Genomic DNA, 18,003 nt, shown 5'->3' on the forward strand with positions numbered 1-18,003 from the left:
GTGTGTGTGTGTGTGTGTGTGTGTGTGTGTGTGCTGAATAGATAATGGTGGGACAGGGCTGTTTGTAATTAAACGGGACTGCGCCATCTACTGGTACAGCAAAACACATTCCAGTATACTGTAGTTAAACACAAGTGACTGTTTTATTATTATTATATTATACAATATTTATTTACCCTGCCATCATTATTTTTAATTCTAGGAATGTATTTTTTTCCCAGTAACCTATTTGTTAACTTCTTAATGAGGGTGCTCATATTTTAACACGAGACCCTGTAATGCTTGTGTTTGTTTGTGATTGTGGTAAAATAAAAAAAATCTGAGGAGATATAAATATCAAGAAGCATTAAATTATAATCAGCTGCTGGAGAAGTATTTGACTAAAAGTTCGAAAGTATAGGAAACAAAATACAAAATAACACATTATTCAGAATAGCCCATATACTGTATGTCCCTTGAAGCTGGTAAAGGTGAAGCTTATCTTAACACATGTCAGTAGGTTGTGTAATCTATAACAAGACATCATAATTATATTCTATAATTATAGTTTTTATTGCTACTTGTACTTTACTTGAGTGATTCCATTTAATGCTACTTTAAACTTCGACTCCACTACTTTTAAGTGGAAATATTGTAATTTTTTACCCCACAACATTTTTTACAGATTCACATTTTTAATAAAAAAATTATCAACAAATTAAAAATCATATTTTTATAGCTAAAGCTACACAGCAGTATTTAGGGTAAATAAAATGTGCCACACCTTTATCAGCTGCAATATTAAACTGACATTTACATGAATCTCTTAATAATTATAATCTCAAATCATAATTTTTTCTGAAATGGGCATTTCTGCATAATGAGTACTTTTAATTTTTGTACTTTAATTACATTTTGATGCTGATACTTTTGTTCTTTTACTCAAGTAGTAGGACTTTCACTTTTAGCAGAGTATTTTTTTACAGTATGGCATCACTACTTTGACTAAACATGAGTAAAGTCTCAATAAACAAAAAGGAATTAATAAATATTTAAATAAATACAGGAATAAATAAATAAATGCATGCATTTATTCATTTGTTTATTTCAGCATTTACTTATTTATGCATTTATGTATACATTTATTCATTTCTGCATTTATTTATTTATTTTAGCATGCATTTATTTATTTCTGCATTTATTTATGTATTCGTTTATTTCAGCATTTATTTTAATCATTTCTGCATTTATTTATTTATTTTAGCATTCATTTATTTATTTCTGCATTTGTTTATGTATTCCTTTATTTCAGCATTTATTTTAATCATTTCTGCCTTTATTTATTTATTCATTTATTTCAGCATTTATTTATTCCTGCATCTATTTATACATGTATTTATTTCTGCATGTATTTATTTATTTTAGCATTTATTTATTTCTGCATTTATTTATGTATTAATTTATTTCAGCATTTATTTTAATTTTTTCTGCATTTATTTATTTATTTAAGCATTTATTTATTTATGTATTCCTTTATTTCAGCATTTATTTATTCCTTTATCTATTTATCTATATATTTATTTATTCCTTTATCTATTTATACATGTATTTATTTAGACTTAAGTCATATTTAGTCCTCCATACTCCCAGCACTGTGCAGACATTAACATTAATGCATTGTTTAGTGAACAACAATAGCAGCATATTTCTGCTGTGGAAGGGAGGCTCCTGTGCAGGGAACGTGCGTGTGCCCGACGTGCATCGGCGTGTACGCGCACGTAGCTGTCAGTAGGAAATGCAGGCTTGCTGGTGTTGGATGTATCTCTGCTGGCGCTGTACTTAAATATAAATAAAACAAAGAAAGTCATTTTTCTTTCACAATGAAAAGTATCCCGTAGACGGTCGCTTAAATTCGGCGGGAACAGTCGCGACTAAGTCGAACCGAGGGAACCGAAATATCCGGCTAAGTAGCTAGGCTAACAGAAACAGAACACTATCGGCGCTAATGCTAATAGCTACATTAGCTGCTAACATAAGCTAACGGGCTAAGTTACCAGCTAGCTCGCCGAGTGCGGGACGTTTTCTCCTCCAGGTCCTCACCCTATTCAGCGGTTCCTGCCTGTGTCGTATTTTCGGGGGAGTTTTGCGGAACCGGAGCTGTGGCGGGGGGTGCGTACGGATAAGGACCCCCCTCCCCTGGCTGGCTGGCTGTCCAGGCGGACGGATCACAGCGACACGCCGGGTCGTGGGTGAGTTGAGCAGCGGGGCTGAAGTTGGAGATGACCGGGGGCAGCAGGGCTGGACAAGGCCGTGGTGGACGCTGTTCGACCAGGGCCTGGCAACAGGGAGGGAGGGAGGGTGTTGACTATTAGCTATTAGTGAACCGTTGCTCCTGTTGTGCTGAATCGGGAAGTTGAGTCGCTTCTAGAAAAAGGCCTCTAGAGAGGATATGACAACAAAGTGGTGGCTGGTTGTTATTAGCTTCTGTCCACAACCAGTGAACCCCCACTCCAGACATTAACCTGCTTCATCAGCAAAACACTGGATCACTGTGGTTGTCGGGGCTGCTTTGTTGTTAAATGCCAGTGCACTGTAACATTTAGCAGAAGAAACAGTTAATGCAGCTCTATCATTTCACCCTTTTTAACATATTTCTGTTTATACGCACAAGAGTGAAGGGTATACTGAAAAACATGGGGTTTCAGATCTATAGTCAATTCACAGAGACAAATACATAGATTCAGCCCCCTAAGTATTTAAGATTAAAAGGAGAATAGAGGAACAATGCCAAATGCTATGACATTTTTGCATAAAAAATGACTATAAACTGGTTATCAGAAACACTGGTGGTTACATTTCATTCTGTTAATTGACTAAACGTTGGTTTCCTTTAAATTTGTAGAAAGCTGTCTCAAAACATCATTTGGTTGCTTATATGACAACATCTAATTTAATGTGATGGGCTAGTGCAATAGAAAGTTTACTGAGTATTGTACTTTATACAAACATGTTGTTTACCACAGCTGTAAGGTGCTGGAAAAGCATGAAAATGCACCTTGAAATGTTTGAATTAAACTTTAGAAAAGGTGTAGCAACCATGTTTTAACATATTTTTATGTTTAAACGCACTTAAGTGAAGGGTATAACAAAAAAAACATGGGGTCTCAGATCTATAGTCAATTCACAGAGACAAATGCGTAGGTACAGTTCGTGGTACATAGATTCAGGCACCCTAGTATTAAGATGAAAAGGAGAAAAGAGGAACAATGCTAAAAACAAAAACACAAAAAACAATATGGGCCCGGACACATGCTGCATTTTTTGCACTCTCAAATCCAGTGTTGTTGGAGCGTGCAAGCGTTCCCAAGTGCTTGAGGCAAACATGGTCAACTTTTCATGTTGAGGAACAACCAGTCACAGCTGGCGGATATCTTTCCTTTCTTCCATAAATACATCCACAGAAATTAGTATCACAAAGTGTTAACGATCAATATTTTAATATACATGCCTGCAGGAAGATCAGCTTCGAATTCGGGATTCCTTGCAAGTGGGCAATGCTATTTTATGTTAAGATGGAGATGTCAGTGATACGGTTAGCTGGTTATGGTCGCTTTAATCTCTGTAAACAGATTCTTTATAGGGATGTAGAATCTGCTGGTTGTTATTAACTGCTTTCTAGAACCAGTGAACCACCACTACAGACATTAACCTGCTTCGTCAGCAACATACTGGATCACTGTGGTTGTCGGGGCTGCTTTGTTGATAAATGCCAGTGCTCTGTTACATTTTGTAGAAGAAACAGTCAATGCAGCTCTATCATTCTATTTTTATTTAGTTTTTTGTGTCCTGCACAAGTACCCAACCCTCATGGGTTTATAAGAAACCATCACATTATACATTACATTAAAAATAGAGATTATTATTCAGCTCGGTCTTTGAACAAAATATTCCTTCTCCTTTCCCAGGCTCCCTTTTTAAAGCACAACTCCAGTTGTTCATATTCATCTAGAAATTAGCATTAATGGAAGACATTTTAGTAAAAAATATTTTCCTCAAATCATCATAAACTGGACGATAAAACTTAAAATGAATCTCAATCTCACCCAGAGGAGTCTCATTGAACCTGAAATCGATCTTTTGCCTTTACTCAAGTTATAATTTACATAGGGTTCTTAACTGTAACACTCTTTTATTAAACAATGTGTTCTTAGTTTTGGCTTATCCTTAATGTCAACTGACCGTTTATGTTTAAACCTATCAACAGTGATGTGTTTCTGTCACCCTGGCTACCCCGCTGATAAAGCAAAACCGTGGCATATTATAGTATAGTTTTTGGTCTAATCTATGCTGAGAGAAGCGTGGTATGCTTTCATGCATTCCTGTCTTTTTAAAGGAAGGTTTTTGTTACCACTGTGTGCAGAAAATTGCTGGATATAATACTGTACATAATCATTATTAGTATCATTATTATAAGAGATAGTGCGACTTGCTGCTGCTCATGGAGGAATTGTTGGGTCTGTGTAAATCATAAATGAGTCACAGAGTGTGTTCTAGACCTCTATATATAAAGTGTCTTGAGATAACTTTTGTTATAATTTTGCACTATACATACAATAAAATTGAATTAAGTAGAAGAAACAGTTAATGCAGCTCTATCAAATATAATACCTTTCTGTCACCTTGGCTGAATAAAGCTGATAAAGTGAAATTATAGTTGTTATAAGATGTTTTATTCTTTGGTGTAATCTCTGCTGAGGGAACAGTAGTATGCTTTAATGTCCTTCTCTGAAATAAAGTTGCTGATATATACTTTACTAGTATAAGTAGTTATAATAATAACTTTATTTTATATAGCACCTTTAAAAACAAAAGTTCACAAAGTGCTTTGACAGACAGAGAAAAAGCAAACGCTCATTAAATTACGTACACACACATACAGTATATATACACATCAGCAAGGTGAGATAAAAGATAGGACACTTTTCAACAGAACGACAAGTGAATAATTTAAATAAAATGAACAGATGATAAGGTAAAAAGTCAATAACATAAGTAAATAAATAAAAAAGATAACATCCCATAAAAGCAAGTGTATAAAGTTCATCCTTAGTTGTGCACTCTGGTTTAGGCTTCCATGGAGCAAAAGCTGAAATGTAGCTTGAGACATTAATTGCCTTGCAGAAATAGTATGCTAAAATATCACATTTGAAGTTAACGTAAAACCACTTAAGGCTGAAAGTGTATTTTAATAACAAGGCATGTATGTTTGCACACTCAAGAATTTCCATTATTTCAAACTATAGTTCTCTTCTTTGGTTGCTTCTCCAAACCAACTCTGTGAAGAAGAAGAAGTCTAGTTTTATGCTTTATGCTTTATGCTCGTGACATATACTGTTTATGATCCAATCTGCAGGTTTTATTTATTACAACCGTTCTTAATCCTGAGCCTCTCTCAAAAGAAAGCTCACCTCATCATTTTCTCTCTGTTTGTAAAGGAGAGACCAGAGTGGAACCATGGCTGAACTCTCCACCCTATCCCCATCACCCACTGCATTGGGTGACCCTCATGCAGCTCCGTCCATCCCTCCGTCCTCATCAGTGCTCTCTGCTACCAACAGCCCTGCTCCTGAGTCTGTCACGGAGATACCCACACCCAAGTCTTCCCTCTACAATGACAAAGCTTTGACTGGAAACACTCCCGCAGCACAGTCAGGGGGTTCACCCTTGACTCCCCACCCACCTTTAAGTCCTCCCATACTCTTTGCTGAGACCCCTCTCAAATTATTGGTACATGAGGCTGCTCCACAGAGAGAGGAACCAGCAGGAAAAGAAGCAGAGACTGGTGCTCATGTCATTAAGCAGGAGACAAGCGACCCATCGGCTGCAGAGCTCTCGAATACTGAAATAGAGACCCCGGCACTGTCAAGTGAGCAAGCAGCTCAGAGTGAAGTGCAACAGGCATCCCCCTCTCCTGATCTCAATCCTGGCCCTAATCTCTACCCCAATGTGCATGTCACCCACAATCCAAACCCTGTCATGGATGTCGGTCAACTTCCTACAGTCCAACCCCAAATCACTGCAGCTTTGGATCCCACACCTGCTCCTCCAGCGCCCAGCGATACACCAACATCAGCTGAAGAGGAGAAACCTCAGCCACTTCAACAAGCACAAAACCCTCAAAGTCAGTCTCCTCCTCCTCCTCTGTCCCCCAAGCCTGACACTTCCAGTGAAGCAAGGAAAGCAGAACTGCCCATCACCCCCACCAAAGCTGAACACCCCAGCCCTACTGTCCCACTGATCCAGGAGCCAGCCTCACCCTTCCCGCTGCCCAACCGCAACCCCCGGCCGGCCCCTGACACCCTCAGCTACCTGGAGTCAGCCAGCCTGATGTCAGGCACATTGGAGTCTCTGTCGGGGCTGGGAGAGGATGGCAGTTCTGTGGGCTCAGACTCGGAGATCAACGGCATGTCTCTCAGGCGCACTGATAAATACGGCTTCCTCGGTGGGTCTCAGTACAGTGAAAGCGGGTAAGTATCGGGACATTAACTAATGCCTTGATCCTGTCCAATGTGCAAAATGTTTATCACTGCTTGATTTCATTATGTTTAAAGCCAAGTTCATACCAAAGATTTGTGACGAGACCAATTCAAACCTGCCATTTTACACGAACAAGATGAGACAATTTATCATCTCCATATAAATGACTCTCTGTACTTCCGTTCAACCGTTCAGGGTTTTTTGTAGCATTTAAAAATATGAATGAGGATAGTGAGTGATATATTTGCTGCCTGCAGAATTTCTAGTGGTGATGAGTCAAACATTTTATTTCTCTGGTTCACTGCTTTGTTCTCGGCGCTCCCTTTCCTTATTCATTCTCCAGCTCGCCCAACGCTGTCTCTCTTTCGCTGTCAGACTTCACTACCAGCTGATTGGATGATAAAACAGCTGACGTGCCTTACGTTCTAAAACCAGCTTCTGGTGACTTGACACGCAGACGACACCTTTAGCCGGTTAGAGTCAGTTCACACTGCTGCAACTTTTCTTGGAAACGTTCTAAAAAGGTTTCGTCTCGTCGCAAATCTTTTGTCTGAACTGAGCTTAACAGATAGGTCTAGGATATTCTGAAATCAGAGATATATATTCAGTATGGTTGTTCGGAGGAGGGAAACATGCAGACAGTTAACGATTTGCAATGCAAGACGTTATTAGATTATGGCCAGAGAATTGGTATACACAGATAAATGTAAATCCAGCCTATCTTCCTTTTAATCGGTCACTTTGCCTTCCCTGAACATGTTATTAGCTCTTTCATCCATCAGCCCCAAAGAAATAGCCCTCTTTTCTCTATCTCAACCTCTTTCCTGTCTTCCTCTCTATCTCTGCTGTTCTAAACATATCCTTCCATCCTCTATCTCCCCTTGGTCTGACTCAGATAATGCTGAGAGCGTTTTTGTGACTCAATATGTACTGACTTTGTGTCTGTGCGGTATCACCTCTCATGCCCATCTGCTCTCTTCCTCTCTTTTCTTGTCGAGATTTGCTTCTACTTTTCTGACGAGCTAATTGCTCTGCCACCGTTGAATAATTTAAAATGTATTGATTTACCATCAGTAGTGGCAGTGCAACGTTAAGGATGTTCTTCGTCCGAGCAATTCAGCATAATGTGCGGATTAATGTAGGAGAGCGTGAGATAACTCGTTTGTGCCGTTGGATGGGAGTTACAACATTTCAGTGCAATATTAAGAAGTGTGAAAAATGTACTTCCCAGTTCTGTAAATTATGTCATTTATATTACTCACTATTACAGAGAAAAGGATGTTCGTGTTGATGTCGCCAGGCAGAGGGAAGTGAAATGGCTCGATATGTTCCACAACTGGGATAAATGGATCAAACATCGCTTCCAAAAGGTCAGCCTTTCAGATGTGTTTGGATGTGTGTGTGCTTTAGATGTACTTTGATTGGTTATACTGGACATAACGCCAGAGCTAATTCTCTGTTTGTCTCTGTGTGCAATGAAGGTGAAGTTGCGCTGCAGGAAGGGGATTCCATCTTCTCTCAGAGCCAAAGCATGGCAGCTGCTGTCCAACAGCCAAGAGCTCCTAGACGCCAACCCTGGGAAATTTGAGGTATCACTGTCACCATGAGGTCTTTTTTACAGGGTCCATACGGGTAAATCCTTGAAACACTTGAATTTCCATCAGTGCGTTTACTTGCAGTTTAAAAACCCGATTATATTCGGGTTAAGGGCATACCTAGGTTTCTCAAACACCATGTAAACACTGTACCCCCGTGTCAAATCAGAGTTCTCATACTGGGGGTTAACAGACTCCTTCCGTACCCCTATTATTCACGCATGTAATGATTCCTAGCAAGTAGGCTCTGCTATTTTATGTTGAGATGGAGATGTCAGTGATACGGTTAACTGGTTATGGTCACTTTAATCTCTGTAAACAGAGGGATTGTAGAATCTGTCGTGGAAGTGGTGTGCCTGAGTAGTATTTACCAATCAGGTTTGAGCAAGCAGGTAAACAGTCCTTGCTCTTTGTTTCTTCGAATAGGCTCTCTTAATTCTTGAGCTTTCTCTCTTTGTATAAAGTTGGTTGCTGCTGGGTTGAGAATACTAAGGGACAGTGAACAGTATCTTAATTAAGTGACTGGATCAAAGTGGGGACCATTGTAATGGGACACCGTGGCTGAGTAGGCCAATTTCAACTCCAAGGGTGCTAAAGGGACGCAGGCACAAACCGAGGGAGTTGTAAGCCTCTTATCAGGACTGGTAATCCTGCCTGCTCTGCCCCCGTGTCCATGCTGCAGGGGGGGTCTGGCCTCGGCTGGGTCCCAGCAGTCTGCTTAGCGTTGTTTGTATTGTCTGAGTAGGACTCAAATGAGGTTTCATACAGGGCTTTGCTGTCTAATCCACTTTGACGGCTAGTTTGGGGAAACTCACTCCATGAGTTCAAGAGCATTCTTCCAAAACTTGTATCTAATGTTCTTCGGTTGTTGTTGTTTTTACTGTAGGAGCTGGAGAGAGAGCCAGGAGAAGCTAAATGGCTGGACATCATAGAGAAGGATCTCCACAGACAGTTCCCCTTCCACGAGATGTTTGCTGCTCGCGGTGGCCACGGGTAAAAAAAACAACGCTCAATCTGTTTCACATCAGAGTCAACACACGTGACTGCAATCCTCAAATATTATGTAACCCTCAGCAGACAATGTTTGATCTTGGGGTAACTGATTACAGGATACAACCAAGCAAAAAAAAAAATTAGGAAATGAATGAAAATGATGAAATCACAATACGTATAAGAACATAACAATATATTTTCTTAGTGATTGAGATGTAAGATTGTTTTATCTTAAATCATTTTCACGTTAATTTGATTTGCATTAACCCCTTCATGAGTCAACAGGACGTGCATGAACTGGTCAAGTATTTAAGATGGATTTGGCCACCAGATAATTTTGTTGTTTGCTCCTGCAGGCAACAGGATCTGTACCGGATCCTGAAGGCCTACACCATCTACCGGCCTGACGAGGGCTACTGCCAGGCCCAGGCTCCAGTGGCTGCAGTGCTGCTCATGCATATGCCTGCTGAGGTGAGGGGCTGAGCAGGGAATTGAGTTGTGTTAAATTTCACCACCAATGGACTTGATTTAATACAAAAATATGAAATAGACCTCACACAATGGGGCTGCAATGAAGGAATATTTTCACGATTGATTAATCTGTCGATCATTTTCTCGATTAATCAATTAGTTGTTCGGTCCTTAAAATATCAGAAAATGGTGAAAAATGTTGATCAGTGTTTCCGGAAGCCTAAGATGACGTCCTCAAATGTTTTGTTTTGTCCACAACCCAATGATAATAAGTTTACTGTCACAGAGGAGGAAAGAAACCAGAAAATATTCATGTTTACCAAGCTTTTTGTTCCTAAAAATGCCTCAAAATAGTTTGCGATTAATTCAAGAGTTGACAATTAATCGATTAATTGACTAATCAGCTTCAATTTACTGTAACACACCTCACACGATGCCCACTTTATGTGATTTTACACGAGACAAAAGAATTTCCAACTTGATGCCAGAGCAGTGAGCACACAGGAAGATGTGTGCATCTTTGTCTGTACAGCACAATGCAAAATGCTTTTTTTTAATAGATGTAATCATGTAATGCTTGATTAGAAATCACATGATGTTTTTGTTTAAACGTGATCTTTCTTTGTGTTTATCCCTCCTCACTGGACACATAAGAAATAAGGGAGTGGGCGTGCGAAAGAGTGAAACAAAGTACTTACTTAAAAATAGTAGCAGACTGGTGACACTGCTGAAGCAGACTGAAACAATCGACAAGGTGTCCTGTAAATACACATGCAGACGGCTCTCAAGTTACCGTTGCTTTCCTCTGTCGACCTTTTTACATCAAGGTGACCACACGGTCCCTGCGTCATCTGTATTCTGACAGTGCCAAACCTGAGTTCATTCAGTCCCATATAAAGGTGTCTGTGTGAGGGTGTTGTGTACAAACGATGGGTTCCCACGCGTCATGGAAACACCTGGAAAGTGACCAGATATCCTGGAAATAATCCATGCTTTCCTGAAAAAAATTAGGGGCTAAAATAGCATTTTCTAGTACATTTATCAGATATGAAGTGGAATGCTACTTTTTCATTTTGGCTCAATCTGCAGAGCAGAACGGACCTGCAGCGATCTTTTCAGCATCAAGTCGTAGCTGCGAGCAGGTTAAATCTCTCAATGTTGGCTATAAAATGACCGTTTAGAGCATGTGCTGACATGTATTTTCAAAAAAACCTCCTTGAAATATCCTGGAAAGGTCCTGGAAAATGATTTCTTCAACTAAGAGTGCAGTTAATGCCTGGCAGCAGCAAAGGAAGTGTCTTCTTCTACTGAAGGTGTTTTCACAGTTTCAATTGCAGCCATTTTCTGTTTAATAGAAGGACAGAGTGACTGTGTGCATATTTATATAATTTTTTTCACTATCTCCCACATCACACACAGCCTTGTCATCTTTTATGCAAAACAAATACAGGAAACGGGAAGTGTAGAAGATTAAATCAATTAATAATGTGCACATTGTTCTAAGAGCCCCCAAAAAGAAGCTTGTTTTGCAGGTTGCGGTGGATAATCGTTACCATTTTGTTCTGTTCACAGCACGCTTTTTGGTGCCTCGTCCAGATCTGTGAGAAGTACCTTCCTGGCTACTACAGCGCCGGGCTGGTGAGTGAAGGATCCAACTCTTTCTCAGACCTTCGTGTCAGTTTTCTCACTTTTTATTAACACTTCTCTTCTGTCCATTTTTAGGAAGCGATCCAGCTGGATGGCGAGATCTTCTTCTCCCTGCTGCACCGTACGTGTCCCATGGCCTACCGTCATCTGAAGAAGTTCAAGATCGACCCGATTCTCTACATGACCGAGTGGTTCATGTGCATCTTCTCACGCACCTTACCATGGGCCAGTGTACTGCGTGTGTGGGACATGTTCTTCTGTGAAGGTACCTTTTATATCCACACGGTTCAGGCAGCTCTCAATAATGTGTCATTTTTTAACTGAACTGATTCCTTACATTTACCTCTAGTTGGCGATGGCGTAGAAATGTTTACTGCCGTTTTTTTTACCATACTATTTCCAACAACATGTCATACTTTCATTATTTTTGTCTCAAGTTCAGAGACAGTTAACATTACATGGAACAGAATAGGTATTAAAAGGAGGACCACTCACATTTACACCTCGTCCGCCACATTCATCACATTACTTTGATCAAAATTCTCTAAATATTGTACAAAAGGGCCCTAAATATTTTCATAGTGGTTGTTTACCTTTAATAATGTAAGTGATCTTTTCCAGAGGCCGAGTTATGGACAGTTGTTTGATCCAATTTGTGAACTTCGGTTTACTGCTCTTCTTCCAAGAGAGTAAGGAAACTCTTTTTGAAAGTACTTAAAACAAAGTTTAAAGTATGAAGTAGCTTTCTTAAGTGTATGTTTATCAGGGTGCAAACCTCGAAGAAAAGCTTTGGGGCCGGCGTTAAATGTAAGCCTAGTTTATTCTCTCGAGCTTGTTCAATCCATGTCCCTCCCTTTTTCCTGTCAACATGTAATAAAGCTATTATACTTGTTTAGTTTTTCGGGCTTCACATATGTCCTCATCAGCCAATTATCTATCCATCCATCTTCAATCCATTCATCTTCAACCGCTTGTCCCTATCGGGGTCGCGGGGGGCTAGAGCCGATCCCAGCTGACATCAGGCGTAAGGCAGGGTACGCCCTGGTCAGGACGCCAGTTTATCACAGCACACATAGAGACAAACAGAGACAGACAACCATTCACACTCACATTCACACCTATGGGCAATTTAGAGTCATCAGTGAACCTAACACCTGCACGTCTTTGGACTGTGGGAGGAAACCGGAGAACCTGGAGAAAACCCACGCAGACACGGGGAGAACAAGCAAACTCCATATGTCCTCATCAGCCAAATATATTTATTTATTTATTTATTGGTTTATTTCAGGGACAAGCTGTTAGTGAGACAGAGTTAGCCAAAGAGGCTAGTTTAAATCTGTAGTCTCCGGCCAGATATTCGAAAGGCAACCTAAAATTATAGAAATAAAATTCATGTATAAGCAAATGTAAAAAAAACAACTTAATAAGAACAAATTGACAGACAGAGGCAGATGGATAATACAATAAACAGACAACAACACCCAGCATAACACATTATACGCTGTGGACATTATACCATTATGCAGTAGATTAAAACAGGACAAACACACCTACATATAAGCACATATACAGCAGCATGAGGCACAAACAAGCAGGACAAACACATTGATTTAGACACTAACATGCACAGCACAAGACAGGACATGAGCGATCTGCAAACAGTTTGCCATAGAATAAAGTTAAATTCAGTTTTATTTTATCTCCGTACTTTGACAGAAACCTGACTTAAGTCTCTTTTTTGCAGGGGTGAAGATAGTGTTTCGTGTGGGCCTGGTGCTGCTGAAGCAGATGCTTGGCTCCGTGGATAAACTTCGGGAACTACAAGGCATGTATGAAACCATGGAGCGTCTAAGGAACATCTCCCCTGACACTATCAGAGAGGACTTGTTGGTACAGGAGGTGGGTCTCTTTCTCTTGGCTTCATAAACCTGCTTCTGTTTTTACTCAGCAACACGAGTTATGAGTCACTTTGTCCCGCACCGCATAGTCTAGTAATCCTCACTTCCTCTGTCTGTCTCGTCTTTGTCTGGTGTGTCGTCCAGATTATCATTCTCCCGGTGACGGAGTCGCTCATAGAGAGGGAGTGCAGAATCCAGGTGAGGAAGTGGAGGGAGTCCAGAGGGGAGCTGACACACCAACCAGGCCGCCGCCTCCACGGTACGAGGGCTATCTTTGAGTACAAGCGCCGCGCCTCCGCCATCAGCTCTGGTGGCAGCTTCTCTTTCCTGGGAAGCTCGATCCCTCCACCAGGACCCCTCAGGGCGTCTTCCAGCCTCCTCTCACTCCCTGGCTTCCGCAGGTCCAAGGCTCCTTTCCAATCCCAAATGAAGAAGGGCTCCTTCTCAGGGCCGTCGGGAATGGACGGCCCGATGCATCAGTCCCGACCTGCTGCGACATCAAGCCCAGAACAAGGCCCCAGTAATAAACCACCTATTCCTCCAGGGGCAGGTCAGAAGCCACCAGCACCCCACGTTCGGAGCCCCTTAGTCGGGGGTGCGGCTGGCTCATCACGTGGTCTTGCTCAGGCCTCAGAAGACACCTCCGCACAGGTCCAGCCTGCTGCTCCGGTCCCAACACCAAGCACAGCACCACCGCCCACTACTCTCGCCCCCTCGCCTGTCATCGTCTCAGAGCAAATTACTTCCACTCTCCCCTCTCCTACCGCAAACAACTCCCCTCTGCCGCTGATTCAAGATTCACAAAAACAAGCGGCGCCGGCGGTGGCGGCGTGCGTCGACGCCCCAACTGTAACCGAGGAAGAGGTGAAGAAGAAGAAGAAGAGCAAAGACGTCAAGAAGAAGGAAAAAGAAGACGAGAAGAAGAAAATGAAGGAAAGGAAAGAGAAGGAAAGGGCTGACAGAGAAAGGCTTAGGAAGGAGAAAGAGAGGCTAGAAAAAGAGAAGAAGAAAGGGGGGAAGAAAAAGGACAAAGGGGGAGGAGAGGCTGAGGACAAAAACGGAGCGTCAGCAGCAAAAGAATCGGCCTAGTTTTCCACCCCGTCATTCCAGGATAATGAAAAGGGACACTGAAGGAAAGAAAGAGGTCAGGGGAACAAAAGACCCCTCAGAAACAGAAAGAGTGATCAATAAATAAAAAAAAAATGGGATGGCTTCCTGTACAACGATTCATTTCAAAGACTTAATGTAGTCCCAGGACTATGGTGGAGAAAACTGGATCATGGTTTTAAAAGCACCTCAGGGGGCTTTTTTGCCCCACACTCAACGCTTTCTTCTTTTACACCGAGTTTTTAGTAAGACAGGACAAATTTTCCTTTTTTAACTGGAGCACGGACTGTGAACTACACATTACAGTCATTATCTCTTTTAGGTTGTTTTTTTTTTTAATTCATTATTTGTCGTTTTTATTATTTTAATCAGGTTGACGGCAGTGGTTAGAGAAACATTGACTCAAAGTTTTGCAGAAATAGTTACGGTGCCATAGAGTATGTAAATAAAAGGTCTACCTACAGTACATAGGATCCTGTTAGCACTCCGCAAGCCCCGTTATTCTCTCGTCTTGGGACAAGTTATCTGGACGCCTGCGGTTAAAAAAAACAACCTTCGAAGTCGTCTCACACACAGGCACTGAAGGCAGAAATGCTAGTAATGTTGTTGAGGATGTATTTATTGTCATGTTAAATGTTGTGAGTGAGTGTGTGCCTTAGTAGTGTAGTGAAATGTGTTACAGTTCTTTGTGAGGCCTCCCTGTTTTCAGTCTCCCTCTGGCTGCCTTTTTTTTTTTCATCTCTCAAGACAAACCGTTGAATCTTGAGTGGTTCTCCTCAAATTCAAGTTATTAGAATTAAATCTGCAGCGGGAGATGGAGGGATTTACGCGGACTAAAGGAGGGAGAAAACTGAGAACACAACCACAAAGTGATGGTGGATGTTTTTTAATGATTCATTCATGTGTGTGTTTTTGTCTCTTTGACAAAACGACACACGGGGAGCGTTTTCATTTAACTCAATTAAAACGTCTTGTGTCTGAAGGTAGATTTCTGCAAAAAGCAGGTGCAACATTATAAATAAACTGGTTATTTGAAAACATGCGATACCCAGAAGTAGGGATGCGATTTACGGTTATTTTCATTATCGATTAATCTGCTGATTATTTTCTAGATTAACCGATTAATCGTTTGGTCGATAAAATGTCACAAAATCGTGGAAAATGTCCAGCTCGTTTTCTCAAAGTCCAAGGTGATGTCTTTAAATGTCTATTTTTGTCAATCCATAACCCACATTTATGATATAAGACAGAAAAAAGCAGGAAATCTCCATATTTGGGAGGCTGAAAACGGCATTTTCTGCCATTTTTGCATGAAAATTGAAACAGTTAATCGATTAATTATAAAATAGTTTGCATTTTATTTAATTTTTCTGTGAATAATCGTCGCAGCTTTTCCCAGCAGTGACCGTGCACGAGTCCTGCAGACCCAAATCTGCAAAATAGGTATCATTTTGCTTCTTTTCTTTGACGAACAAAGCCCTATGTATGTATTTTATTTAGCCAAATTTCAGCACGGGTGAGAACTTTAAGTTCCTCCACCCACTAGAATGTGATTTCAAGTATCTTTAAAGAGAATGAAGGACGAGTTTTTGCACTTGTGAGTTTGTCACAAAGTACCACTGAAGTCGACCACTCCGTTTGTGTAGTGACGTGTAGAAAAACGAGCGTCTCAACGGGCCGGTTTCACACTTTGGAAACCTGCCTCAAGGACCTATAGGAAGCCACTTGACTGGAGGTGCCAGGTGTGCCAATGTAGCATTAACCTCTGATCTTTGACCTTCGGGCTCTGATGTATTTATGTACAAAGTGGTTAATTTAATCAAATATAGTATATGATGAATTATTATTATTATTATTTTGGATCTGACTATTTTTCTATGTGAGTAAGAGCCACCTGGTTGACTGGAACGATGGCCGACTACACACCTGTGTAGTCGCAGGGGGATCATTTAAGTGTTTTTTATTTTACATTTTTTTTTTGCACGCTAAGTCCTCTGCTTTTACACAACAAACTCCGATGCATGTCTCTGCTATTATTTAAGTTTACTGTCACTGTTGGTGTGGTCAGATAAAGGTTCACGGGTCTCCGGTTTACTGAAGCGCAGTATTAAAATAGACTCGAGTGGATAAAAAAAACGGGCCTTCCGACAGAATAAACGAGCGATTCAGACAGAACTATTTGGGAGTCGAAGGTCGTAAACGTACTGTATAATATACTAAGAGGTGATTTATGAGCTTCGAATAGCTCTTTAATTTGAGATCTCGAGTACGTCTGTCTCACCAAATTGTGTCGTAACATTCAGACTAACTCCCTAACTATTTACACTCAGTGTTCTGTACTGTAACGTATTTATGCATACATTAAACTGCACTGAACCCCATCAGTATACCATGAATAGCGCCAGGTAGTCAGTGTAAAACCATTTGACGGCAAAAGAAACGTGATGCTCTTTAACCGTACTGTGTTTGTAGTTAAGGATTAGAGGGACTTTTCGTGTAATTGTAGCCAACATGTCCTGCGTAATCATTGTTTTATTCTCTTCTTTCTGCTCTTTGAATACATAAAAACACTCTCCTCTATGTTGGCGGCGGTGCGTTCGCAGATTAGCGTTAGTGTTAGTGAGGATCGCCTGGACACATCTATGCAAAACCATCCTCCCGTCACGACTTTTGATGGCGTGCGTGGTGACGGCAGCACTGATCTCACAGGAGAAATGAATTCTACAATATTTTACGAGCAATACGTCCTCGCAGCTCATGTCCGGATTATGATGATGATGATCTCTGTGTCAGAGGGCTCCAGACGCCGCTGTGATCAAATTAATAATCTATAGTCTGTGCTTCATTGAGCACCTAGCGCCGCAATATTTAGGACAAATCTCCATTTCTATCCGGTCCTTTTGTGCATTTCTGCATTGTTCTTGATTTTACAGTCGATTGGGAATGACTAACCCACTAATGCAAACATTTGAAGACACATTTCAGCATTTTTGTTTGTTACTTTGTTTCCCCTCTCTCCCCAGTGCCGTTATGTCTCTTGTGTTTTTAAGTTTACATTGTCACTCTCTCTGGCGAAAGTGAAAAATAAAAATCATAGCTTATTAAATTCATTCCTTCAGATCTACAGCTGATGTATTTAATTGATGATAATGACATTTGTGACGAGTAATAAACCATAATATATTAAATCGTCGTGCTGTCTTTCTTTTTGTCTTTCTTGGTGTTTGAAATGTGGAGGAAGATCCGTTTGAGTCCATGTTCCTGGAAAAAATACGGCTCCATTTAAAGAACCATTTGTGCGTTTGTTTTTGTAAGCAAGGGGATGCATTCTGCTACTGCCATGACAGAAGTGGTTTTGCCATTTATCTTACTGTCTATAGTAAATGTGTGTCTATTTATGGTCATTTTGTTTCTCACTGTGGTCATTTCGTGTCTCTCTGTGGTCGTGTTGTGTGTCTCTAGTCATTTTATGACTCTGTGGTCATTTTATGTTTCTTAGTGGTCATTTTATGTCTTTTGTGTCATTTAGTGTCTCTGTATTCATTTAGTGTCTCTTTGTGGTCTTTTAGTGTCTTTGTCGTCTTTTAGTGTCTCTTTGTGGTCTTTTAGTGTCTCTTTGTGGTCATTTAGTGTCTCTTTGTGGTCTTTTAGTGTCTCTTTGTGGTCTTTTAGTGTCTCTTTGTGGTCATTTAGTGTCTCTTTGTGGTCTTTTAGTGTCTTTGTCGTCTTTTAGTGTCTCTTTGTGGTCTTTTAGTGTCTCTTTGTGGTCATTTAGT

At 40.7% G+C, this 18,003-nt stretch overlaps 1 protein-coding gene across 1 annotated transcript; it reads left to right on the plus strand.

The window, feature by feature from the left end:
• Window positions 1-1,806: 1,806 nt before the first annotated feature.
• On the plus strand, window positions 1,807-17,333 carry tbc1d10b (TBC1 domain family, member 10b). The gene is made up of 10 exons (XM_083930827.1): window positions 1,807-2,228; window positions 5,475-6,506; window positions 7,787-7,886; window positions 7,998-8,105; window positions 8,998-9,104; window positions 9,461-9,575; window positions 11,148-11,213; window positions 11,298-11,487; window positions 12,967-13,121; window positions 13,265-17,333. Exons 2-10 carry the CDS (start codon window positions 5,494-5,496, stop codon window positions 14,207-14,209), a joined length of 2,799 nt encoding a protein of 932 aa, XP_083786953.1. The 5' UTR covers window positions 1,807-2,228; window positions 5,475-5,493; the 3' UTR covers window positions 14,210-17,333.
• The last annotated feature ends 670 nt before the right edge of the window (window positions 17,334-18,003 follow it).

Source organism: Echiichthys vipera (assembly GCF_963691815.1).
Source record: "Echiichthys vipera genome assembly, chromosome: 17".
NCBI classification, from domain to species: Eukaryota; Metazoa; Chordata; class Actinopteri; order Perciformes; family Trachinidae; genus Echiichthys; species Echiichthys vipera.

Coding starts and splice junctions, on each gene's coding strand:
- tbc1d10b (XM_083930827.1), top strand. CDS start 5,494: ATGGCTGAACTCTCCACCCTATCCCCATCACCCACTGCATTGGGTGAC. Junction 6,507..7,786: donor TCTCAGTACAGTGAAAGCGG/GTAAGTATCGGG, acceptor TCACTATTACAG/AGAAAAGGATGTTCGTGTTG. Junction 9,576..11,147: donor TCATGCATATGCCTGCTGAG/GTGAGGGGCTGA, acceptor TTCTGTTCACAG/CACGCTTTTTGGTGCCTCGT.